Here is a 27,125-nt window from a genome sequence, read left to right on the forward strand (position 1 = left end):
GGGGCTTGAGCCCTGCGGAAGGACTGAAGGCTAGGGACCTGGTGGGTGTAGGGGGTGTTCTCGGGCAGCGGATGTCCGAGGAGACGAATCTCAGAGGCTTCCTGGCACTTTACGTGTCTGGCTGCCTCGGTCTCGTCTGGTCTGGGTGGTACCTACGGTCTTGCCCGGTTCGGAGGAGTGGGGAGGAAGGAGAGGAGAAGGAAGAGTAATCGTTCCTGGGAAGAATTGTGAGAAGGGCAGGGGCGGGCGGGAGACAGCTGCTCTCTCGCCTCAGCAGGCAAGGAAGGGGGCGCCTGGAGGAGGGAGAAGACATCACCCAAAGTCCAGTTTTGCAAGTTTTGGCTCTTCTGGTTTGCCTGCCAGTTACTCCGACAACGACTGAACGTTGGTGGAGAGAGTGGATGGGAGTGGGGACAGAGGGGAACCGCCTCCAGGGAGTCGGAGGTCTTCTGCCCTTCCTGGCCTCTTGAGAAGCTGAGAGTCTTCTAGGCAGGCTGAGAGCAGAACTGGCAGGAGGGGTTGGGCGAGCGTCTTAAATAGCCCAAGGAGGCAGGCCGGAGGGTGACACTGCTGTTCTTGGCAATCCCCAACCATACTCCGCCTGGGGGAAGGCTGGGAACTCACCTGCTTGTTTTTATTTTTCCAAGAAGGTCTGTGTTGTCTCCTTGAGCTTATGAAAACAGAGCAAGCACAGGGGCCTCCCCTCAAAGTCAAGGCTAGAAGAGTCTCTTCTCTTGTGTTCTCTCCCTTCTCTTCTTTACCCACGCCCTCCCCTACAAAAGAGCCCTTTCCTTTCCTCACCTAGATACGCAGAGGTCTGTTAGCAGAGTGCGCATGGGCAGGGCCTGACAGGTGTGTTGTGTCAAGAAAGACAGGTGCACATTTCCTCTGTGTCTGCACAGCTCCAGACCACAATGCTTGCTCGAGGGTTGTAGAGGTTTATGAATTTATGGTCGTCCTGGTTAATAGGATTGTCTGGGCTAATGGGAAGTGGGCTGTTGTTAGGTTTTGAGCCCTGCCATGTGAGTTCTTTGAGCGGGGGTGGGGGGCAAGTTGGTATGTGTTTGTTTATTTTTCTTAAGGATGTTGGCAGGCTGCTGCTAAGGCCGAGTCTCAGGCTGTTGTCTGCCAGGCGGCCAGAAGCACCCCCACTTCAGGCAGCAGGTGGAGAGAGATTGACTTTCCTTTTGCTTTCCTCCAGTTTATGCCTGTCTCCCAGGTCTGTGCTTGGCAGAGAGACAGAGTGAGCTGTGGCAGTCCTTTGTGTGTGTGTGTGTGTGTGTGCACGCACGCGCGTGTGTTTTGGACAGCCATGGGCGGTGCATAACTGCCAAGAAGACCAAAGTCAGTTTGAAAGTGTTACTGTTGTTAATGCGTGTCTTTTTAGCCGGCTTTCTCCCAAACCAGAAAGAATAGGTATGTGCGTAAACTCTTTCAAGTCGTATATTAAACACTCTCTCATGAAGTAGAATGAGGCTGTCATGGTAGCAGACATGTGCCAGATGTCCTGGATATTACTTTGATGATGAAGGAAAATCTCAAGTATGCGAGAGGTAACTTGGCCTTTCTATTTGATGCAAGATGCGGGCAGTCAGTTCTGTGAAGGGTTTTTCTTGCAAGAACTTCTGAGTATTTTCTTAATGAAATGGACTGTATCCGGGAAGGAAGGAAAAAGGAGAGTGTTTGCCTTAACCTGCCCATGTGGCTACAACACGGACATGTTCACGTTATGGTAAAATAGGCTAAGTTAAAGGCTCTAGCTTGGTGTGTGAGAGAAGACACTGGGAGTTCAGTCCATGTAGGCGCTGTAGTATTTAAATTCTTAAAATTTGACCTCCCCCCCCCAAACTGAATTGCGGTAGGTTAGATGGAGGATGGTTTTTGTTGGTTGGTTTTGTTGTTACGGTGGAGGTCATGGTTGCCATGAAAATGAGATACTGCATGTCATTTATTCTTCAGACTTAAACACGAAAGTTTCCCGCAATACTTCCCTTGGATGCTTTTGAAGTTCTTTGGTAATTAAAATGTTCTCTGTGGCTGTGTCCATTGCTTTGTTTCTAAAGGGGGTTATCTGTGCTTGGCTCTTACTGATATTTTATGTGTCCATTATGCAGAATTCTCTTTAGCTTAATCACCACCTTGTGGGACGAAAAAGTCATGCATACGAACATGCATCTTTGTTCCCACTTTACCATTTTTGAGCTTGGCTCGTCTGGAGGCAGCACCTGCAGGCCCAAAACATAAGCTAGTTATTCCACAAATCACCTGACCTGTTCTGTAGTTGTTCGAAACTCCAAAAAGTCTTTTTTTTTTTTTTTTTTTTTTGGTGAATTTCTTGTATCATTCAGGGGACTGTCTTGCATTTGCAACTGCTAATATAAGGAATTTTTAGATTCAGGATTCACGAAAGAAATTATAAAAGGTTACTAATTTTACAACATGAAAAGGGATTGTGCATGACGTGTTGTTACAGACTCCTAATTAAGTACCTTTGCAAATAGGAAAGAATATATATGTAAGGAATTTCTCAAACCTTATTGCCTAGTATGTTTTCAAGCTTCAAAGAACAGGTAGAGTATTTCTATTTTCTGCAAAAAGAAAAAAGTTTTTTTTCCTTAAGATTATTTCTTTCCCTCTCTTACTTACTAATTTTTACAATTATTTTACTGAATTACTTTTTAAGCTAGTATAAATTAGCATTTCAGGCATGTTTCAGAATACATAGTGTGTGCTCACTTTGCAGGTGAAAAATGTTAGGAATTTTTGATAGGATGGAGGAAGCTTAATAATAAAATGGTCATTATTTGAAACTCTGTTATGACGGGAAATTTAAAAACCTGATATATGATTTTGGCAATACAATTTTAGTAAATTGAAGTATTAATTTATGTCAAAGCGGTTCCTCAAAATAAACATCAAAGGTTATCTTAACCTGATAATAAGCAGGAATATCTAGGAAGAAAAAGTTGCTAATAAGCAAAAAAAATGAAATCTTCAATACAGTGGAGCATCTAAATCAGATCAAATGACTTTCCCCCTTGAGTTACTGATTTCCACATTGATTTAAAATGTACTTTGTTAATGATATTCCATGTAAACTTTCCGTGACCACCTTGATCCAGGTAGATTGGAGGCTCATTCAAAGGTTGTTTTCTAAAAGAGGTATAGACTTAAGCAATTCCTTCAAACAATGTTATCAACAAAGGCCGTTTTAAAAATCCACACAGGAAAACTATGCTAATCTTATACTCCCCCAGCCCCATAAACGATTTGTCTAAACTATCTGGATAATTACTATAATGAAACACTTCTTTGTCCAGAATCTGGACCCCAGATAATCGCAGTAAAAGTTACAACTCCCCCCCCCCCCGCAAAAAAACTTCCTTATTAAAGTAGAATACTGCCTCACTTTCTACTTCACACTGCAGTGTTCTTTTGAAATTCTTCACTGAAATTATTTTCTGCTAATACCAACCCATCAGTTTCCTTGGGATTCTCCACATTAAATATAATATCAAATAATTCAGATTTTTATGAGGAGTCTCAGGAGTATTTAAAATCTTACTTGATCACACCTGGATTTTGTTCTTATCTCTTCTGGGAAAGATCGGCTGTGCTAACATACCCATCATTTAATAAAAAATTAGGAGCCGTTAAAGCATATTCGTGGATCACATGCCAATGGCGCAACCAAATATTTAATCGTGAAAAAATATGCCGCGTAGATTTTCGCACTAATTAAAGAGGAGTTTACAGGAATTTAATAGGCTTCCGGATCAATAATACATTTGGGTTCAAATTCTCCATCAGTATTCTTCTGCATACTTATTATATGCACGTTCACCAGTGTTGATCAAAAGGCTTCACATTGCCTTGTTAAACTCAACATTAATGTTAAAATTAAAATACAATAAGAATCCATAATAATAACAGTTGAAACATCATGGCTTAGTGCATATGTCGAGAAATAGTGTAAGACGACAGTATCAGTGATAAAGTCATTCCATGGCATTCTCTCAGTTCTCAGTTGGGAGATCAGGGAAGCACTTTGAAAATGTTTTCAAGTGATTTGATTTACATTATGGCTATTTACCCGTGCATTGCCTTGCGTGATAGATTCACACGTAGACCTCATGTATGAAGCATGATGCTAATAAAGGGCTATGTCAGCTACTTAGAGTTATTTGATCTTGCCTATAGGGTCACTATGAGTCAGAATCGACTCAACGGCAGTGGGTTTTTTGGGTATAGTGCCTATAGCCCCCGTGGCTCCCAATGTCTACTGCCACTATACCTTCATTTCTAAGTTTAGGTCTAAGCTACTGTTGTTGGGTGCCATTGAGTCAGTTTGACTCATAGCGACCCCATGTGACAGAATAGAACTGCCCCATAGGGTTTTCTAGACTGTAATCTTTATGGGAGCAGATTGCCAGGTCTTTCTCCCATGGAGCAACTAGATGGATTCAAACCACTGAGCTTTCAGTTAGCAGGCACTAAGCTATGTGGAGAGATATATTTATTTGTCCCTATTAATATAATGTCTTTTCTTGCTGGATTATATCATTCTTCTTATGTCATATCTCCTCTGGACATTTTACAAGACCTAAAAGAATTTCATTTTCATGGCTCAACATGGAAATTATTATTTGATCTAAAAATGTTGATTGGTTGAAAGAGAATCACGAAAATCAGTTTAGTCTTGTGAGTTTGGAGGGAGTTATAGGATATTTTGTTCTTGACGGACCCAGCAAGCTTGTTTAATTAACATGTATCCTCCACCTAAGAGGTGAGAGTATCATTTCTTTCCACCTTAGGAAGAGCACAGCCCTCCCCTGGCTCCAGCATGAGGCAGGGCAGCTGCTGTTGATACCTAGGCCAGATGAGAGGAAGTGCAGTTGACGTCGACAGGGAGGTGCATGACAGTTGGGAAGGAAGGAAGGATGCCTGGGGATGCTCTCGAGCCCCTCTCTTAGCCCAGTGTGTCCTTGCTGAGCCTCTGCTGCAGAGGTGTTGCTAGCACAGCAAGCCAGGGAGGAGGGAAATCCAGCCTGGGTGTTACGGCAAACATGGGGAGAAAGAAATACCACAGAAAATTTGTTAAAATTAACGTTTTGATTGGAGATTCAGGCGCTTTGCAGGTGATACGAAGGAGAAAAGGATTTGTACACATAAAAAGAACATTTTTAAATAATGGCCATGAACTTTAATTTTGCAAAACTGATAGACACTCAGAAAAATGTCTTCCTTGGAAACACCCCCCTCCTCCCCAAACATGCAAGTCTTTCTGTGATTAACAGAGCTTTGAAAGAATTCGCCCTTTCTTCTCTCAGCTGCCTTGGTCTCTCTTTCTTTCTCTCACCTGACAGCTACACCGGATTTGTATGTGTATAAATATATACACATATAAATATTTGTCACTGTGTTTGTGTATTCCTGAAACCAATTTTATTATTAGTGTGTGACAGGTCTCAGTCATTCCGAGTTCAATTCAGAACCAAATAGTGAAGTTTAGGAGACCCCGTGTTTCCATTTCAAGCTCAGGAAGTTTTATCGTGAATCATACAGGAAATATTTTATCTTCAAACGTACACAAAGAACCGTAAAGAAGCACCAGTATTTCTTTCCTAACACTCTAAAACAGACTCTTACAGTGGTTTTCCTTCGTAGAGAAACCAGGAGCAAAGACAGCAGGATGAAATCCTTGTGGCTTAAAAAAAAAAAAAAAAAAAAAAAAACACACTGCTGCCATCTACACATTGAGCATTTTCTTGATCTTTAGAGGTTATCTCATGCTGAAATGATGCCTATTTGCATGGATAGTCAGTCTTTAAAACTAGCCACAGATGCAGTCAGAGGAGCACGTAGATGTTTTTACAGGTGAACCGAAAGAGATGGGAGCCGTTCCAAACACTCTGCACGCTGCCCTTGGCAGTAGACCCTGTTATTGTGAAGATGTGCTCTGTTACGCAAACGTGAAGTTTAATATTAGATAAACGCTACATGAAAAAAAAATTTTCATTTTCTTCATAAAATGTCAATTGTAAGCCCCCCCCCAGAAGTGACACCTTATATTTTTATGAAACTTGGGTTCAGCATCACTAGCTAATAAGCCACAGAATACGTCACGTGCCTTTTATAAAATGCAGTCAAAGATGATCTCTTTTTTTACTGTGTTCCCAAGAAACAGTGGAAGTTCACGTACAGAAAAGGTGTTCCCATTCTCAGGCATTTGATCGATGTTATTTTCTTTCAGTCTTTATCCTATTTTTTCCCTTTAATTTGGCTTAGGATTTAAGATCGATAAATGATGCATGTTAAAGGGTTTCTTTAGGCATTTGAAGTATTACTTTTGGCAGATTGGAACAGAAGAAAGCCAGTCTGAAGACATATTTCCCTTTGGCTCGTCCAGTCATTTATTGTTGCACGTGTTGCTTTCCAAAGAGTGGCGAAGTCCTTGTTTCACAGCAAGTCCTACTTTATAATAATTTAAGTCATCAGAAGGACATCTTGGAAATTTTATAAATACCCTCATAGCTGCATTCAGCTATAACAACAAATACCATCCTCACCTGTGATTTTACTAATAAAAATGCATAACTGCGCTCAATAAGCAGAACTGTTTTTGTGCCTTTATTTCAATGCTAAATTCATCATTTGTTTTGGAAAGATGCTGATGGGGGACTCTCCTTCCCATTTCACATATGACAAAATATTTTTAAATTCAGTGATAAAGGGTGTGTACTCAACATTTGCATTTATTTTCGTCTTGTTTCTTGAATAGCCTTTAAACCCCAATAATTTTATGGCAGAAATAGAATTTTTCATCCAAGTTTCACACAGCCTCAGAATTTAATCTTATTTCTTAAGTACAGATCACTCTCATCTTCTTTCCTAATATGTATCTGCATGCCCAAAATTTAATCAATTGGTTGTCAGAGGCTGTGTTCTTATAATCTACTGTTTCTTCTGAAGACAAACAGTATCATTTTAGGCATTTGTGGAGGAGAATCATATTACTGGTGCTTAGGCAGTTTTTGCCTTTTTTTTTTTTTTTTTTAATCTTAATCCATCTTAAACCAGTGGAGCAGAAATATTTAAAAATGTTTCATTTCAAGCAGAGTGCATAATAAATTGCAATAATTGTAATGTGCCATAAATCCCAGAGCCTATGCATTTTGCATTTGATTCAGGATTGAGGTCAGGAAATTTGGAGAAATTTAAAGAAAATGATTCATCAGTCCTTTTGTTCTGTTGGCCAGGGTCCCGGGATTCTTGAGCTGTGCCCAGCTGACGAGCTTTTGAAGATGGCACAATAACCGTCCAGTGATGCCTGACCATGACAGCACAGCCCTCTTAAGCCGGCAAACCAAGAGGAGAAGAGTTGACATTGGAGTGAAAAGGACGGTAGGGACAGCATCTGCATTTTTCGCGAAGGCAAGAGCAACGTTTTTCAGTGCCATGAATCCCCAAGGTTCCGAGCAGGACGTGGAGTATTCAGTGGTGCAGCACGCAGATGGGGAGAAGTCAAATGTACTCCGCAAGCTGCTGAAGAGGGCGAACTCGTACGAAGATGCCATGATGTCTTTTCCAGGAGCAACCATAATTTCCCAGCTGTTGAAAAATAACATGAACAAAAATGGTGGCACCGAGCCCAGTTTCCAAGCCAGCGGTCTCTCCAGTACAGGCTCCGAAGTACATCAGGAGGATATATGCAGCAACTCTTCGAGAGACAGCCCCCCAGAGTGTCTTTCCCCTTTTGGCAGGCCTACTATGAGCCAGTTTGATATGGATCGCTTATGTGATGAGCACCTGAGAGCAAAGCGCGCCCGGGTGGAGAATATAATTCGGGGGATGAGCCATTCCCCTAGTGTGGCATTACGGGGCAATGAAAATGAAAGAGAGATGGCCCCGCAGTCTGTGAGTCCCCGGGAAAGTTACCGAGAGAACAAACGCAAGCAAAAGCTGCCCCAGCAGCAGCAGCAGAGTTTTCAGCAGCTGGTGTCGGCCCGAAAAGAACAGAAGCGAGAGGAGCGGCGGCAGCTGAAACAGCAGCTGGAAGACATGCAGAAGCAGCTGCGCCAGCTGCAGGAGAAGTTCTACCAGATCTACGACAGCACCGACTCTGAAAATGACGAAGACGGCAACCTGTCCGAGGACAGCATGCGCTCGGAGATCCTGGAGGCCAGGGCCCAGGACTCTGTCGGGAGGTCAGATAACGAGATGTGTGAGCTGGACCCAGGGCAGTTCATCGACCGGGCGCGAGCCCTGATCAGAGAGCAGGAAATGGCTGAGAACAAGCCGAAACGAGAAGGCAACAACAAAGAAAGAGACCACGGGCCAAACTCCTTACAACCAGAAGGCAAACATTTGGCCGAGACCTTGAAGCAGGAGCTGAACAGCGCCATGTCGCAAGTTGTGGACACTGTGGTCAAAGTCTTTTCGGCCAAGCCCTCCCGCCAGCTTCCTCAGGTCTTCCCCCCTCTCCAGATTCCCCAGGCCAGGTTTGCAGTCAACGGGGAGAACCACAATTTCCACACCGCCAACCAGCGCCTGCAGTGCTTTGGCGACGTCATCATTCCGAACCCCCTGGACACCTTCGGCAACGTGCAGATGCCTAGCTCCACCGACCAGACGGAGGCGCTGCCCCTGGTTGTCCGCAAGAACTCCTCTGACCAGCCTGCCTCCGGGCCCCCCGCTGGCAGCCACCACCAGCCACTGCACCAGTCACCTCTCTCTGCCACTGCAGGCTTCACCACTTCCACCTTCCGCCACCCCTTCCCCCTTCCCCTGATGGCCTACCCATTTCAGAGTCCACTAGGTGCTCCCTCGGGCTCCTTCTCTGGAAAGGACAGAGCCTCTCCTGAATCCTTAGACTTAACTAGGGAGACGACGAGCCTGAGGACCAAGATGTCGTCCCACCACCTGAGCCACCATCCCTGTTCACCAGCACACCCACCCAGCGCCGCCGAAGGGCTCTCCCTGTCGCTCATAAAGTCCGAGTGTGGTGATCTGCAGGACATGTCCGAGATCTCACCTTACTCGGGAAGTGCAATATCCTTTTCAAAGAAAACGAAACCAGAAGTGCTTTTCCCCAAGGCTCAGCTTCTGCGGTGTCTAGGATGACATAGATCAGTCCCTTCCTCAGAACGCAGTCTTCCTATTGTTTAAACAGACTTTTTATCAACAGGTGGGGGGCATTTCTGACAGGACAAAAGCTTAAAACTAAACCCAAATCTTTGCCACTCACTTGAGTTGTTAATTGTCTCAAGGAGCTGGTATTTTCAGCTCTGTTGTTCTTTCTTTATGAATTCTCACCCTTTTATTTTTGTAGAGTAGACTCAGAGGTGGGGAAAAATCATTGTAAATATTGAATTCGATCAGGTGTTTTCTGTAAAGCTGGTGAGCTTTATGATGGGTTCAGAAGCCTCGGTTTTCAGATCCTTAAGATTCTGCAAGAAAAATTCTCCTTTAAACTGTCTGCCAGGCCTGCATCCGCTTAAAGAAGACCCCTGTTCAATCCCATGAAGAGCACTTTAGTGGTGGGAGGCTGGGGTGAGAGAGAGATGGGTGGGGCCGCAGAGGTTAAGTTTTCTCTTTAATCTTTAAGTCAGTCCCCCGCCCCCCCCCCCCCCCGGAAACATACAGGTACTGATTTATTCCGCCAGCATGGTCCGCGCTCTTCACCCAAGGTCTGTTCTTTGGGTCTGGGGCAGCTGTCTCTATGCTTGATTAACCTCTGTTCAGCCATACACAGAAATCTTTTGTCCCAGCATCCACAAAGCATATTATTTTGGAAAGCGAGAGAGCACAATTAAATACAAAACTCTGCTGTATTAGACTTAAGACATGGTTGTCTTTTTACGGCACTTTTAAATTTTCAGCCTGACTTTTACGTGGAAATATCAGTTGCATCCTGAACTCCAGATATTTTTAACTGGTGATTTTTTTTTTTTTTTCTCTGTAAATTGGTTCTTTCAGGAAATTCTTTTTTAAAAAAATTGTGTGAACATTGGTGTTTTGGGGTAGTAGAATAAGTAGCATTTAGGGGCAAGTGGAGGCATATTTTATAATAAATTACCAGATGGCTATAAAATTTAGCAATTAAGTTGGCTGTTTCCAAATTGAGGAGTTTGAGCAATAGCCTCGATGACGAAAGATTGACATTTTAGCATCTGAGCCCGCTCCAGAGGCTGCCACGTAAGTGCAAAGCCCCAGCTGTGGTGGAGGTGTGTTTTCCTAGTTAGTAAAGGTCACCCTTCAAGCCCACTCTCAGGATGGTAGTGAAAGTCTCTGCTAAGGCGAGTGGGAACCACAAGGATGAGACCCACTTGGGCAGCTGGGTACAGAGTCCTTTTTGGTAATGAGGAAGAGGAGAACAATGTCATGAGAGAAAGAGATGGGAGAAAGCTGTTGAGTCCTTAGATGAAGAAATAGAAGTTGAGTCTTGGTTTAGTTGCTGGCTTAACCTCTACCTTTCAGAGGTCTGAAGTTTCGATCTATCAGTCAGGACCGAAAGCTGCAGCAGCCACCATTCCTTACGCATTGTCAGCAGACAAGAAATACTGACCAGGACGCCTAGAATGTAGTGAGGTCAGAAAGTGCGACGGCCTGAGTGGTTTTATTTACCCTCTGCAGGAAGAGCACCTTCTGAGTTCATGCCAGGCTAAGTCCAGGGGGTGTGCAAACAGTTAAGCGCTCAGCTGCTAACTGAAAAACTGGCAGTTGAACTCTGCCCGGAGGCAGCTCAGAAGAAAGGCCTGGCAATCTACTTCTGAAAGGTCACCACCATTGAAAGCCCTATGGAGCCCAGTGCTGTTCTGAAACACATGGCATCACACTGAGGCAGAATTGATTCAATGGCAACTTTTTTTGCTGTTGTTGTTGTTGTTTTTAATGTCCAAGGCTAGCCGTCATTTCTCCTCAAAGTTCTCTTAACTTCATTTTGAAACAAGTAGCAGTGATGGTGGGTTGTCTCTCCCTCTCTCTCTCTTAGATGCACTCTCACGCGCACACACGCACGTGCACGAACACACACACACAAACACGGAGTAAAGGGTCATACCTGTTCCTAGTGAATATTGAAGCAGCCATGTTTCCAAGTCCATACTAAACTCTTTAGTTCAAGTAGCTGGTTATTATTTTTTTAATGATTAGACTTTTTGTCACAGCCAGATGATAATCTTGTCTGAGCTCTCTCTCTCTCTGTTTTTCCTTAGGGAGTTCCGTCTAGGGAAAAGGTATCTCTTGGATTGCTTTGAGTGTTGGCCATGCTCATTGTCTTGCCCTCTCTAAATCCCCCAAGGAATTTTGAGGATTTGAATGGAAAGAAGTTCCTTTCTTCCTACCCATCTGCACATATTTCAGCCATTAGAGAAGATACAGTTGCTGCCTCTTCAGAAGAGTAACCTCTCTCCCCTACCAAGAGTAAAGTTCTCTTGAACCTTGAAGGTTTGGAAATGCTCATGGTCAAACACAGTGTTAGCGGCCTGCACCTGGAGTTGTTTCTCTCTGTAGCTAAATTAACTTTGGCCCCTTGTTGCAATTGATGGTTACATTTTCCACCTTTTGGCCTTTTAGCCTCTGGTTCTTTCTTTCCTCTCTACCACACAGCACTTTTAACCACTTAGCTCGTTGATACACTATTTCTCAGGAAGAAGAAAACAGGCAAGCAACCTTTTCTATGGCTCGGGCAATTCTGAAGCCAGTGAGGATCCCAGCCTTTGTCAGGAGGGTGGACCCACTTTTCTCCTGTCTCCATCTTTGTTACAGCGATGAGTTCTTTCCCTTACTCACCTGTCACAATTCCCAGGCTTTTAGTTTGATAAAACCTCTGGGAATCACAGTGAGTGATGTTTTACTTCAATTTTAGTTTTTTGGGACCATATTCGAACTTGTACAGTTATTTCTGGAAAAGATCAATAGAAATGGGATGAAATGGAATCACAGTGGTGGTTGTTACTGTGTTTTTATTTTTAGTTCATGCCTTTCCAAACAGTAGTTCATAAGGAGGGGTTCTCGCCCATTGCAAGGGGCATCATCTGTTTCTTTGAACAAAGTAGCCACGGTAAGAACTGTTAAGAACACGAGCCTCTCAGATAAAGCCATTGCAAATTTAGCACGTTACACGTATGTGTTCTATATTATAGAACGCATTGCATCGTTATCCCTTTTCACAGAAAGGATGTGATAAATGCGTACATGTAAACTCACTGCACCTGCTTCAGGGGCGCCTCTCTTGGCTATAAAAAATGTGTTCAGTATCTTTGCAAATGAATCCCTTCAATCAAATATTAAGTTTTATTCAAATTCCAAAAGAAACAGCGAGCCAATTGTTTTTCTTCATGACTTTCCTTGTCATTTATCCTCTTTGCATCTCAAGAAAAGTAGCCTTGTTCAGGCCTCAAGCATTTGCATGCACTCAGTCAGTTAAAGCGCAAGAGCAGAGTTATGAGCCCTTTGGACTCACTCGGTGACGGGCAGCTTCTCCCTGCTCACCTCTTACAGAGAATGTTAAAAAATACCTGAAGTTTGGAAAGGAAGACTACTTAGTAAGTTGAAATTAAAATAACGACTGGAAAATATGGATTTCTAAATTGTGAAACAATCTACGGAATTTGATGTTTTATGCTTTTAGAAGCCTCGTGGGGCTGTAGTATCTCTGTTAGCTGTAGTGAAACATTTGGAGCCTGGTTTTCTAATCACCCCAACCCAGAAAAAAAAAAAATTATTAAGTTAAAAAAAAAATTGCATAAGCTACACATCCCCCTCCGACTGGTGAGGCTGAAGTTCTTAGTGGAACACTAGCTTGCCCTCACCGCCACCACGTGAGAGAGTTCAGATCTTTTCTCTCTGTGGAAGTTTCCTGGGGGAAAGCCTCTTAGAAACACAGCAAATCAGAGAACAAGAAGAAAGCTAACATCCCTTGAGTTTCAGAGCTTCTTGAAAATGTTAGTAAGCAGCCCCAGTCCATTTGGTTGGAACAGCAGCAGCATGTAAAATCTCTAGCCACGATCCAGAGTTCGACTGGAAAAAGAAGAATTTTCTTCCTCCAGCCTTTGCAGCCTATTATTGTCGCATTTGCCTCTCAGCTGCCTGGGCCGCCCCTCCCGCGGCTGCTGTTTGGGCAGGTTTACTGCACTTGGTAAACAGCAGCACTTAGGGTCTCAGGTTGTCTGAACACTGCTTGCGTTTCAGCTGCAGAGCCCTGCTTCTCTGATCTTTTATATTCCCAGCAGATGTCTTTCATTAATTTATGGATTTATCATCTTTTTTCCTCTCTCTTTTTTACACCTGGCAGCTGTCTCAAGTTTCGGCAGTTATTGTCTATTTTGCATTACACATAGAATTGAATGTCATCTGTCTTCACAAAGCTGTGGCTGAGAGAATTGAGGCAGAGCTACAGGAGCTGCTGGGATGCATCTTGTTTGCGTTCTGTCCCCCTCGCCCCTACCCCCCTTCACCTCCTTAATATTTATTTGTGCTCATTTTCTTTCCTGGCCTTGAATGGAGCTTAGCTCGTGTTCGGTACAGCTGTATGTTTACTGAATCTATTCCATCATGAGTCATTGTGCGTGTGTAAGTATCCTGGAAACAGCTAGTGCTTTCTTGGAAGAACAGTTGCTTTTCAGCACAAGCACTTAAAAGGGAAATTAACCAATTGGTCAGTTCAGATTTATTTTGAGGAAGAAAAAAAAAAAAAAGGATTATCTAACTGTTGGTTTTTAAATGTTTCATTAGCTATTTTTAATAGTTTATTAGAAACGTATATTTTATGGGAATTTTATCTTAATTACACGATGAGCAAGAGGTACAGATTTATTCTGTGTTCCAGCCCAGCTGCCCAATTCCAAGTATTACCAACAGGAAACATTCTAGAGCAAAAACAAACTTGAGAAATTCATATTAGAATACTTTTTTTCATTACATAAAAAGCCTCTGAATCCTGCTCAAAATAAGATGAGAAGTTTACATTAAAAACTAAAAAAAAAAAGAACTAAAACATGTTTTGTTTTATGATTTAAATGTATTGAGAGGGTCAGGAAGTTTTGTGCCTGTCTGAGAACCACAGCCAAGCAATTTGTGCTTCGTAGGACCACATTTTAAAAGATTGGGGACTTAACTGTCTGAGTTTGTCTTAACGTAGCCACCCAACAGAAAAGACCTGAATCCATATCTGAGTATGTTTGCGGAAGTTTGGACCTGCCTGAAGCTCCCATCACGAGGCAGTAGGAGAGGGCTTGCATCTATTATTTCCCTCGTCCATTTGGACAGATGGTCCTGAAGAGTGTGGGGCTCCTTTAGTCTTCTGTCGGTCTAATGGAGGTTACTGCAGGGCCTTTCAGCTCTTTCCTTGGCACAAGAAGTATGTCAGTCATAAATTATCGTCTTTGTAATCATTAAGGATCTCAAACAGAAACACAAGTTCAGTTAAGCGGCTTTGGCTTACAAACATAAAATCAAAATTTCTCTCTTCAGTGTCTATTTTCAGCGTGTGATGGCGGGGAAGGGGCGTCCACAATACTTAGCTTTTCTCTTTACAGACCAAGCGGGTCTGTTTAAAATTGCATAGGATTTTAAAGGGAATACTAACTGAACAAATTCTCTGCAGAGTATTTGCTTAAACACCCCATCGTAAGTAGTCAAGAGCTTATCGACGCTCATTTGGTTATTCCTCTCTGGTAACTCTCCGGTGGTCACGCCGTTCTCAGGAGTGGTCATGCTGTACTCTGTGAAGGTCACTGGAAACCTTTACCCTTCCTAAACACCTGCATTTGTTTGCCCTTTTCTCCTGAGGTGTAAAACTTTGGCTGCATAGTTGAGGATGTGTGTGCTTGCATGTTTGCACTCGTTTTCTTTCTTTCTTTTTTCCCCCCTGCCTTTTCCCAGATTCTCTTTTAAGAGAAAATCCTTAGAGAAGCTTCTAGGAAGGACCCTTAATTGACCTTGTGGGGGACCACATTGATTTTCTCCACGTGCATCTTCATTTCTGATAAATTATAAAGCCATTAATTTGCTGAGGAAATGGCAGGGCCAGGCTGCGGCACAGATGTGACCAGAGCCATCCCAGCTCCGAGTCTGCTGAGGAGTGCCAAGAATCTGGGGGAGAATCAGGAAGCCTGGATGGTGATGGTTAGCCTTACGTTCTCTCGGGGGCTGTTTCAGTTGCTGCTGTTTACAGATCTAAAATGTAATGATGTTTCTAGATAAATAGGCCTTCTTATTTTGGGTAAGTGGCCATTTATTGATCTGCTAACCCACGTTGATTGATTTGTTAGCCCCGACTACTGTGTCCCTCTCAAAGGAGTTAACTATAAATCCAGGAGAGGCAGATTGTGTTTGGTTTTGGATCCTTGCTTTAACAAAAGCGACGTGCCCCCTCCCCCAATGCTCTCTGTGCCAAAACTACCCCTCCCAAGTTTTAGCTATTATTTAAAAGCAAACAATTAAAAAGATATAATATGATGGGAAGAAAGATGCTCCATTAGATTAGCACTAAGAGGTAGAACGTGAAGCTTGCATGACAGCGTTCAAAATAATGCATTTGACGTTTTCACGTACATTAGTGTAATAATTTGATGTCAACAGCATAGTGCAGAGAGAGGAGAACAAACGGAACCGTAATTGCAGAGAAGGAGAAGACTCTTCTCAGAAGAGTCGTGTGGCCCATGTTGGGTGCATTTGTCTCCTTAGCAACAAGTGAAGGTATAGACAGCGCTCAGACCTAAAGCAGGGGGAGTGTTTTGCCGCCTTCACCATCAAGTGGCCAAGATTCTGCAACTAAATTGTGATTCCTTAGACGGTTGCCAAGACTTACCATTGCATTTGGCGGTTTCTGACGGGCGATATAATTTTGAATAAATGGCAGAAAGTTAAAGTTGGATTCCATGACCAGTGCCGCTGGCCTGCTGGCCTCTGCGGCTGCTTGCTGGCCTCTTACACTGGGTGGTGGGGGTGGTAACACCTTGTGTCTAAGGAAGTGTCTCCCTTAACCCATTCATCCTACATGCAGGAAGGATTGTCACCCAATCACCTGAAAAAAGCAAAGCTCATGTTCTTTTATACCCGCTACCCCAGCTCCAATATGCTGAAGACCTACTTCGCCGACGTCAAGGTAGGGGCATGTTTTATTGTTTATTTTTTCACCTTCTACGTTTGTGACGGTGATTTGAACTTCTGGAAGTTTGCGGTGATGAACGTAGCATCAGTTTATTAACACACCTGTGTTGTAATTGATTTAATGCACTTGTCTTTTTGTTTAAAGGTGTGCCAAGCAAAGATGGTCCCTGTGTATTAACACTGAAAGACTGTTATTAATAAGCCACAGGGGTGTACAGTCTAGTCTGGGAAACTCAGCCTCGGTTTTTGTATGTTTTAATAGCGTCTTGGAAGAAATCTCAGCGAATAACGGATGGATACGCTTTGGAGAATTATTTTTTCTCCCCTCGGCAGCGATAAACCATTTCTCTTGGTTCCCCATATTTGTGCTCATGAAAGCAGACTCCAGCACCCATCTTCCCGTGTCCTGTCGCAAAGGAGCGGACATTGAAATTCTCCGTGCAGTAGCTGCTTAAAAACAAAAGTGATGATTGTCTCTTATTTACAACTTAATTTGTTGTTGATGTAGAATACACTGAGCATAAGGGGAATGAATAAAGTGACAGATTCAGGACACGTTATTCAAATGAGGATATGAAAGCTGGCGCCTACAGCTGCAGCCTCTCATTCCACAGAATATGGGGACCTGGTTCTGTGGTGTGAGTGTGTGTGTGTGCGTGTGTGTGTGTCTGCTGCCGGTTTTAAGTAATTGTTTGCATCAAGTTGATGTTGTGTTAATCATTTGTAACTTTTTAAAACATAGATTGGGTTTGATGATAATGACACGCGTGGTGTCATTATCCACGGAACTTGATAAACATTACATTAGCTGAGATTAGTTTATTAGGGTTGGTGCTTCTTTCCCCACCCTCTCCTCCCCACCCCCACATGTACAAGTTCTTATTTCTGCCACTGAGAACGCACAAGCTGCCAAAACCCGTTCGCTCTTCTGCCGCGCCCTCCACCAGCCTGTCTTGTGCTAGCGGCCCAAGTTGCTTCGTGGGCCCCATTTGGAAGGCCGGCTCATTTCAGCTTCCTTCACTGATGTTTTAGTTGGCCTTATAAGAAAAGTTCTGTTTTCCCTCCGGTTTGCTTTTGAATTGTGTATCAACTTCAGCCTTTTATCTTCCTCCTTCCCTGGCTGTGCTCCTTAAGTGGAAGGCCTGCTTTCTCCTCATTCCATGACAACAAACGGGGCAGGCTGGGGGAGACAGAGAAAGGCAGTAACTTAAATGGCTGGTTAAGAGTCATTAAGCACAAAACAAGCACAATAGGCCAGGGAAAGCATTTGTGAGGACCATCCTTTCTAGAATAGGGCGTAGTGGTTAAGAGCTATGGTGCAAACCAAAAGGTTGGCAGTTCGAACCCACCAGCCACTCCTTGGAAACCCTATGGAACAGTTCCACTCTGCCCTCTAGGGTCGCTATGAGTCGGAATCGACTGGATGGCAATGGGTTTGGTTTTGGTTTTCTGATCTAGAATAGAAGGTCCCTGGGTGGTGCAAGCAGTTTGCACGCAGTGATTAACCCAAAGGTCGGCAGTTCAAACCCATCCGGGTGCCTCTGAAGAAAGCCTTTATGATCTGCAACTGTAAAGACTTCAGCCAAGAAGACGCGATGGAGTGGTTCTATTCTGTAACACATGGGGTTGCCAGGAGCTGGAGTTGACATGACAGCAACTTTTTTTTTTTTTTTTTTAAACCTAGAATAGACAAATTTAAGGAAATTTGTTGACTGACTGAGAACCAGCCAGCTTCTGGACCCCTGTAGAACCTGGCAAAGTCTTCTTTCAGGGAATCCTCTCAACAGTTTAGTTCTGGGAGGTGATATGGGGAACAGGAAGGGGAGGGGAAGTGTTAGCTCGTGTGTGTGTGTGTGTGTGTGTGTGTGTGTGTGTGTGTCCTTGTCATCACCTTTGTCCTCTGAGTGCAGTGACCTGCAGTGTTGTGGTATAATAACGACAATACTTTATATTATTTATATAGTGCCTTTCATCCAGAAGGATGCTAAAGAGCTTTGCAAACAGTACATGGGGCTCACTCACCCACCATTGAAACGCAGCCACCTGGAGGGTAGAAAGCAGAAGTCATTCTGAGCCAGCAACACTGCTCAACAGTAGATGTAAATAATAGAAACATTCATGGGGGGGGGGATCGAAGGGGAGAAATTGTTGTCTATAGTTTTATAAATACTATGCAATGTAAATCAACACGAAATTGCTCCCATTCTTTTAGAATACATGGAGTGATTCGGCTATGCAAATAACCGCTCATCCTGGGTAAATAGCAATTAAATACCTGGTGAATGCTTTTTAAAAAGCATTAATATTCAGATTACAGATTCTGTCCGTACTCTACCCATCCTGGGGTGGAAGACGCTGAAGTCCCGAATCTAGTTAACTCCTGATGGGGGGCGGGGAGAAGAGTAGGGAAAACCCTGCAAAACAGAAAATCACTGAAGGTCATTTCTCTTTTATTTTTCGAATGAATTATACATTTTAAACTTTCCTAATTATGTTTTTTCCTTTGGCTAGTAATAGATGAATTTGTATTCCCTGAGCTTACGCTGATGATAGTGGAAAGTCACGGGCGTACAGGGAAAATTGTGAGACAGGTGGTCCAGAACTTTCCAGAAAACAATGGCAGAGCATTCTGGGACTTCTTTAATATCAAGAATAATCAAAAAATGAAGCATTGACAATGAATAAACTCATACACAGGTGTATGTATATTATGATATAGATATACATACAGCATATTTACTAGTTATATATATATACATGGAAACCCTGGTGGCGGAGTGGTTAAGAGCTATGGCTGCTAACCAAACGGTGGGCAGTTCTTTGAATCCACTAGGTGTTCCTTGGAAACTCTATGGGGCAGTTCTACTCTGTCCTTTAGGGTTGTTATGAGTCAGAATCAACTTGACAGCAATGAGTTGTTTATGTAGAAGTATAGATGTGTGAGCCTTTATTTACAAGGCAGAAATTGCTAGATGCTTCTCTGTGCACAGTCCAAATGTGATTCTGGCCAGGATTCAGGAAACCACTACGGAATCGAGAGGTACCTAGAAAGTGATGAAGGGACCTCAGGGTTTCATCACAAGTGAAACCCTGCACCATCTATCTTAAAAAGACAAATCCACGTGCCTGTGGACCAGGTAATACTTGTCACGAAGATATAAGTCTACACTTAAGTGTGGGTACATTCGTCTAAGAGAAAATCCTGATTCTAGCAAAATTTGCTTTCTAAAATCATAAAGCCATTTCAAATAGTGATTAGATGTTAGTGTTGCACGTGAAAACCAGGAGAAACAACACAAGCAGAAAATATTTTGTGGTTAAGGTATAGCATTGGAGGATAGTGCTGGACTGAGCTGACCCTCTGGCTAGCTCCACAAGGTGAGCTCAGGGAGTGAGACGCGCTCCACTGTACACTCTTCTTAGGAATGGGCACCGTATCTAACACACGTGACTTCCATCTGGGTAGGGGGTGTATTGCCCAGGGTGGTGCAGGTGGTTAAGTGCTTGGCTACTAACTGAAAGGTTGGAGGTTTTAGTTTACCCAGAGGCACCTCAGAAGAAAGGCCTGGCAATCTACTTCTGAAAAATCAGCCATTGAAAACCCGGAGCAGTAGTGCATTTATGTTAATGGGGAGGAGCAACTCAGAAAAGGAGGGCGAGAATGGTTAACAACTTAAAGAATATAACTGATGTCACTGAATGGTACAAACAGTTGAACCGGTGTATGTTTTCAACAACAACAACAAAATTTTTTGAAAAAAAGAAAACCCTATGGAGCACAGTTCCGGTCTGCACACACAGCGTTGCCATGAGCTGGAACGGTCTGGACGGCAACGGTTATGCATTCAAATTACCTTAGGAATGAAGAAGTAAAGGGAATCAGACACAGTGCAGAGACGGTGGCATGGTGAGCCAACTTCTCCCACTACAGCCCTGATGCCGACAAAGGGTGAAAGCAGGGTTGGTTTAGTTCACCTCCCAGAATAAGACGCTAAACAAAGCCCTGTCTTCTCAGAGTCCAACTTTGCAGCTCCTCCACAGTGATACTTAGCCGGACACAAAGCTCTGCGCTTCATGGCAAGAAGGGCAGGTGGGCCCATGTGAGACATGCCTGGCATCAGTGGACCATACCATCTTCCTGCTCACGACTGGCTGCCGATTTTAATGTATAAACTAATAACTCTTAGACAACTAAGTACAAGAGATTCAGTGTCATTTTAGCTTTGAAGAACAGACGCTCACAGGCTTTTCCGCCTGGCAGTGCTGAATGGTGTAGCTCCTTCCCTCCGCCCCTGAGTCAACTGCTGCCTAGCCAGATTAAGGTGTCAGATTGATTTGTTTTATACATCTTTTGACCATGCTCATTGAATATTTAGGAAGTTTCTTCAGCCCATATTGAGGCTGAGATGTCCCGTGGGAAGCATTAATCAAAGTCAGAGGAACCCGTACACTGTGGAAACACAGCCTCTCTGTTGTAGCGATCAGTTTCTGCAGTGACACATTAACACACTACAGAGCCTTCCTTTCTACAACAATTGAGCCTTTTCTTGTACAACACGACAGAACTCAGGAAATTAACGCTTTAAAGTTTAACACTTTTTTTTTTCCTCCCCCAACGTGAGTATCTAGAAAAGAGGGGGCCAGCTTTTGCTTTTAGCCAACAACTAAAACTGGGCAGATTTCTCTTCACTTCTGATGGAGAGAACCCCCGTTCTGCAAGCTGCTGTGGTCATTCCGCTTGTCTCCTGTTTGCGGAGGCTGTTGTTTTTGTCCATTCTTTCCCTCTGGTATTTCCATCCTCCAACAATAAGCTTTAAATCTCTCTTTATGTCCCGTTCGTAAATAATGGCAAGTGCACTTACTTTTTTGTCTTCTCCATTAGGTCATTCATGACCATTCTAGAAAAAGAAAAAAAAAAAAACCCTTCTATTTTTTTCCTCTACAGTACTCTCGTCCATATGAGACAATGTCTTGTAACAATGCAGAAGCCTAATCTCCATGTCAAAGCAATTTTCATTCCCCACTGCACAGCCTGCTATCATTTTGTAATGTTTTGTTTCTTATTCTAAAAGAATTAAAAAGGAACAGTAAGCCGCCACGGGGGCCTGTAGTCCTTATCTCAGTGTCTGGAAATTTGGACAGTGTATTTTACTGCTGAGATAAAATGGAAAGAACTCCAAGTTCAGCAAATCGTAATGGGTTTAAGTTCTATTGAAACCGGCAACCAGAAGATCAGATAACGGGGTCCTTCAGTTGTCTTTTTAATCGGGTTCCCCGCAAGGCTGAATGGAGACAGAGCAGACGCACAGAGTGAAAATATAATTCTTGGATAGGTTAAGTACATGTTTGAACTCTTGCAAGCAGAAGCGATTTGCTGATGACTTAATCATTTTCTGGTCAATTATCTGTAAGGACCCTTGCAACTGCATGGCAATTAGGATGCAAGTTGGCCTTTTGAGAAAAACACCAGTCTCCCTGCTTCTGTTTCCTTGTGACTTCGACTCTCGGCCATAAATTTCCGTCCGTTTATTATCTTTGCTAGTATAGAAACAACTTTCTGCGCAGTAATTACAGCCCCAGTGCACACTTTAGCTGTCATCCTGTTAGAGCCTGGATGTTCTCAGGGCCAGTGTTTGATAAGTGTTCTTTGTTGATTTTTGATGAACATCCATCTTCTTCTGGGGGCCCCGCGAAGGGGATGCCTGTGATGAAAGAAAGGCAGGGGTTTTCTGTCAGCCGGCCTGATATAAAGCTATGGGTTGATTGGTTTTGACTTGGCAAGTTGAGACGTATCTGTCCTTTCCGTGAACAGAGGACCGTCAACAAACATGGTACCATTTGCAGTGAATCCAAGACGACATCTTCATTTAAAAGGTCAGAGGGAAACCTTGGTCAACAAAGTTTTAAAACCTAATCATGTTATAGTAACTTGGCATTTTAAAAAATGTAATAAAAGCTTCGGTCTCTGCATCTGTGTACCGGGTCTTGAGCACACCTCCCAGCCAGCATAGGCCCAGCGTGCTGGCCGTGGGAGTGGATGAACAGTGCCGAGGTCTGACCCGACAACACCAGCAAGACACTGTGGGTGGACACTGAGTGAAATCATGGCGGAATGGGCACGGGGACCACCCACCACCAAAAATGAACAAATGCCAGATCCCTCCCATTTTGTGTAAAAACCATTTTTCAGCATCGAAAGAGGCCGTGACGTGCCGACAGGGAATTCTCATTTTAGCGGTGAAGCCGTGTGGTTTGTCATGTCTGCTACCTGAACGTAGCAGCTCGTCCCAGGATTCTATAACGTGAATGGATTTCCACAAGGAGTATGTAAATGCAGCGTGTTCTGCTGAAAGAGGAAGAATGAGGCTGGAAAACCAGACATTCAGCTTCAGGAAGATCAGGTTCATAGTGCAAGTGCTCCATCTGAAATGAGGAGATGCCCGATGGGACTTCCATTATTGATGTGTTTTCTATATTCTCTAAGTACGTTATTCCTCTCGCCTCTCTTGCTGCCATTTTGGAGGGGATAAAAACACGCTTCCAAGTAAGGAGGGGAGGGGACTTTAAAAAATGCTTTAGATGGCTAAAAAAAAAAAAAATGAAGAAAATGGCAATGTCCTTATCCTTTTCAATATTTAAATTTTACAGTTCAACAGATGTATTACCTCTCAGCTCATCAAGTGGTTTAGCAATTTCCGGGAGTTTTACTACATTCAGATGGAGAAGTACGCGCGTCAAGCCATCAACGATGGGGTCACCAGCACTGAGGAGCTGTCCATAACCAGAGACTGTGAGCTGTACCGGGCTCTGAACATGCACTACAACAAAGCAAACGACTTTGAGGTAGGAACTCATCTTTACTTTTTGGTCATCTCTCTTTTGCTGTTTAAAAAAAATTTTTTTTAAAGTTCTGAGATCCGCTTTTGTCTTGGTTTCTTACATAAGCAGTCTCCAGTAGAGTGATAGGTAGACGAGCCACAAGGAACCCTCGGTGGTTCCCACTGGAATCATGGGGTGCCATCCTCCTTGCCTTTTCTTTCTCATTCCCTGGCTCTTCTGCTTGTGTAGAAGGCCCATTGGACTACAGAAAAGGGGGCTGGAAGACTCCAAGGTCAACTGCAGCAAGGAGCAAACGTTGATGTTTAGTGACCCCCTTTCCTGGGCAAAGGTCACTGCTCCAGTGGACCCTTTTCATAGCTAGGTTCTGGCATGTCAGCTGAGTGGGTATATTAACTGCAGGAGTTGTTTTCTAAAAGAGTCTAGAAATGGAAGATAGGGAGTGATTCCATGGTGTCTAACTATTGTGGTTGTTTATTTTCCTTTAACTTGTGAGACTTTGCTAGGATCATAACAGATCTATCGACATCTCGTTGTGTTTTTGTTCTTTTAGAGGAGACTCATGTTTTATTGTGCGTATGTATTTTGCCTCACTAGCATTTTGCTGTTTGTTCGTATAATACGTATCCATGACAAGCATGTTCTAGATAACACACAAAGAAGTAGAGGCAATTCCCGGAAAGCAGCATCCGTGTGACAGTGAGCGACGTGTGGTATGACCGAGACATGGCTTTACAGGCTAACGTGGTTCCTCAGCAAACAGTTTTCATCGTAACTTGATGACTCTCTGGGAGACAAAACCAGCACAACCCCAGTACTCTCAAAGGCATTTTGCTGAGTCCTGTGGGCTGAGTCTATAATAGCTGGTGGTCTGAACCCTGTTAAAAATGAGTAGACAGGCTGTGGGTTGACAAACTTGGTCCATTTCTTGGATTCTGTTGACTCGATGCTGTGCCAGTATGGGGGTAGGAATTTTCTCTCCTACATGTGCTAGGGTCCTTATTTTAATATTCTTCTTTCCTCATGTAGATATTGTTGTTGTTAGCTGACACCGAGTCGGTCCCAGACTCGTGGCAAACTCACGCACAATGGAATGAAACACTGCCTGATCCTGGCCACCCCTGTGATAGGTTGGGGGTCAGACCATTGTGACCTATCGGGTTTTCATTGGTTGATTTTCAAAAGTAGACACCAGGCCTTTCTTCCTAGTCTTAGTCTGAAAGCTCTGCTGAAACCTGTTCAGCATCATAGCAACACACAAGCCTCCACTGGCAGGCAACTGGTGGCTGCAGATGAGGTACGTTTGGCCGGGAATTGAACCCACATTGAAGGCGAGAACTCTACCACTGAACCACCGCTGTCCTCCCAGTAATGCCGGGGGAGTTTCCAACTTTGGAGGCAAGAGAGATCTTGGTCTGGCCTTGTTAATAAAGTGCCCTGACTCCCGGGCCCTCCCTGCTTGCACTTTTCTTTTTTGCAGCGGGCATTGGTTATGGTGGGGTGTGAAGAACTGAACGTGGAAGCTTAGCAATGGAGAAGTCATGGCTTTTCCTTGAACGTTTGAATGGTTCTACTCTAGGCCATCAGTTTATCTTTGCTATCTAAGAAAAATACTTTTTCTGGCCAAACGTATGGTAAATGAAGTTTTTCTTTTGCAGAACACGTTAAAAGTAAGGACCCTTCTTGTGGGGCTCCACTCTTGTAGAGTTTCTGCGGTAACTGAGCTCTGGTTTACCATATTGGCAGAAGACTTTTTCTAAAGTTGAAGAATATGATCGTGGCTAACTATATTAAGGCAATATTATCTAGAGCTTCATTTCTTTTCTTTTTTTTTTCTGACAAGTCTGTTGCTCTACACCTTAAGCCAAGAGACCGCCACTGTGTGCTAGCGGACAGTTCACAGTTTGTTAGTATGTGGGTATTCTTGGATAAAAGAATGGCCCAAGATCCATGGGTGATTTTTACGTTTTTGCTGTGTAACGTACTCCAGGGAACAAATTCTGAGCGTATACATTAGGGTTGTTTAAACCTCACCTGGGTGGTATTTCAGTGGCACAAATGGGATGACGTGTGTCAAGAGATACCCAACAAGCTGCTCCATTTAGCATCAGCTAAACCCTCTTTTTAAACCCTCCTTTAATATGATAACATCTGATATTTCTCTCTTTGTGAATCACACCCACTTCCAGCCAGGCCACCTCTCCTTTATCTGCAGTGTCTATTTTAAAACTGTTTCAGTATAAGGAGTATGGAGGCTGGGGAAGAATTTGGTCACATCCCACATGACTCCAGGCAAGCGATTGGACTGTTGTCTGGTTCTAATTCCTCCTTCTGTAAAAGACAGCTCTTAGGGGGAAAGGAAGACAGCATGCGTAGGGGACACTGAGCTTCTTGTAAGGGTGACGGAGAATTGGAGAACTGTCCAGGGTGCGGTCTGAGCAACGTGGTGAACGTAATCCATGTTAATCGTACGTGCGAAGATTGTTGAAATGGCAGGTATTTCCTTACATGTATATTCACCACAATTAAAAACCAGAGCAAAACTAGGCTGTTATCAGAATTGTGGTCAGAAAGCAGCAGGCGCCTGGATTCTGCCCAGCTCCTCCTCTCACACTCACACACCCGTAGACACACACTCACACCTCCTACCACGTAGGACCCTAACATTCCTAAGCAGGCTCTAATTTGGCCTCTCAGTTTGGCGCATTTACTAACAAAAGCTTCAGGTAAGGCGATTCCTTTTTTTCCATGCCTTTACTCCTGGCGGTCACTGACGAAGTGAGGTGTTTAAAAACCACAGGCCCTATGGTTGCAGCTTTACCGGAGAGGGCCTGGCTGTGCTCCAGAACTAGACACAGCACCTCCGGCTGAACACCTCAGCTGCCACTTCACATGCTGCTTTACTTCGTAGTCAAGTTTCTCATCTTTGTGTTTAAGATTCCCATAAAACGAATCTGTAGTTTAAGTACGAGCGAGAGATGCGAAGGCAGACCAGAGGATCACAGGCTTTGCTGCAACGTGGTAGAGAAACTCTGAATTTGTGTAACCGGAGGCTCAAAGAGCCAGCAGTCAAGGGATGAGTCCAATAACAAAACACCTTACTGATGGCATTTAGATTTCTTAAACAGTTATGTGTGACAAGAACGAGATCGCTGACACTTAGTGACTTTTGACTGTGTTACAGGCGCTCTTCCAAGTGTTTTACTGATACTAACTTTTTTTTTTTAATTTTGAACATTTTATTGTGCTTTAGGTGAAGGTTTACAGAGCAAGTTAGCTTCCCATTCGATAATTTATATACAGGTTTTTCTGTAACATTGGCTGCAATCCCCATGATGTGTCAGCACTTTCCCCATTACCAGCCTGGGCTCCCCATTTCCATTCATCCAGTTTTCCTGCCTTCTTATCTTTGCTTTTGGGCAAATATTGCCCTTTTGGCTTCAAATAGATGATTGTTCTAAGAAGCACTTTCCTCACGGGTGTCATTGTTTATTTTATAAACCCATTGCCTTCCAGTCGATTCCAACTATAGCAGCCCCACAGGACAGGATAGAACTGTCCCATGGAGTCTCCAAGGAGCACCTGGTGGATTTGAACTGTCGACCTTTTGGTAAGGAGCTGTAGCACTTAACCAGTATGCCACCAAGGTTTCCATTTATTTTATAGGCCTGTCTATTGTTTGGGTGTGATGTTAACATATTTAACGAGAGCAATAATAATGATACTGATACAAACGCCATCATCACAAGAAAGACTCCAGCTTTCCCAAGCTTCAGTGTTTTCCCAGAGATTCTGAGTGGTGGGGCAGGCAGAGCTGGCCAAAGAGAAAGAAAGGAGCGAGGGTGCAGCTATGCTTCCTTCCTTCACTGCCACGTTCCCTTCCGTTCCTCACTGTCTTAGTTATCCACTACTGCTGTTAACAGAAACACCACAAGTGGGTAGTTTTAACAAACAGAAATTAATTTTTTCAGAGTTTAGAAGGCTAGAAGTCCGAATTCAAGGTGCCAGCTCTACAGAAAGGCTTTCTCTGTCCATTGGCTCTGGAGGAAGGTCCTTGTCTCTTTGAGCTTCTGCTCCTGGGCCGTCTTCATGTGGCTTGGCATCTCTCTTCCCCCATCTCTGCTTGCTATTTTATGTTTAATCTATCTTATACCTCAAAAGAGATGGACTCA

General features: G+C 43.6%; 1 protein-coding gene across 6 annotated transcripts in view; it reads left to right on the forward strand.

Annotated features, from left to right (window-relative positions):
• PROX1 (prospero homeobox 1) overlaps positions 1-27,125 on the forward strand; it is a 60,374-nt gene that overhangs the window by 3,021 nt on the left and 30,228 nt on the right. For 4 of the 6 annotated variants that reach the window (XM_049868210.1, XM_049868208.1, XM_049868207.1 and 1 more), the window contains exons 2-4: positions 7,260-9,051; positions 16,004-16,111; positions 22,765-22,959. In XM_049868210.1, coding sequence (XP_049724167.1) covers positions 7,327-9,051; positions 16,004-16,111; positions 22,765-22,959 — 2,028 coding nt within the window. In that variant the 5' untranslated portion in view covers positions 7,260-7,326. Of the gene's footprint in view, positions 1-7,045; positions 9,052-16,003; positions 16,112-22,764; positions 22,960-27,125 lie in introns of those variants that run through there. The other 2 variants (XM_049868206.1, XM_049868211.1) reach the window with 1 other exon arrangement.

This window comes from Elephas maximus, chromosome 24 (assembly GCF_024166365.1).
Source record: "Elephas maximus indicus isolate mEleMax1 chromosome 24, mEleMax1 primary haplotype, whole genome shotgun sequence".
Classification (NCBI taxonomy): Eukaryota; Metazoa; Chordata; class Mammalia; order Proboscidea; family Elephantidae; genus Elephas; species Elephas maximus.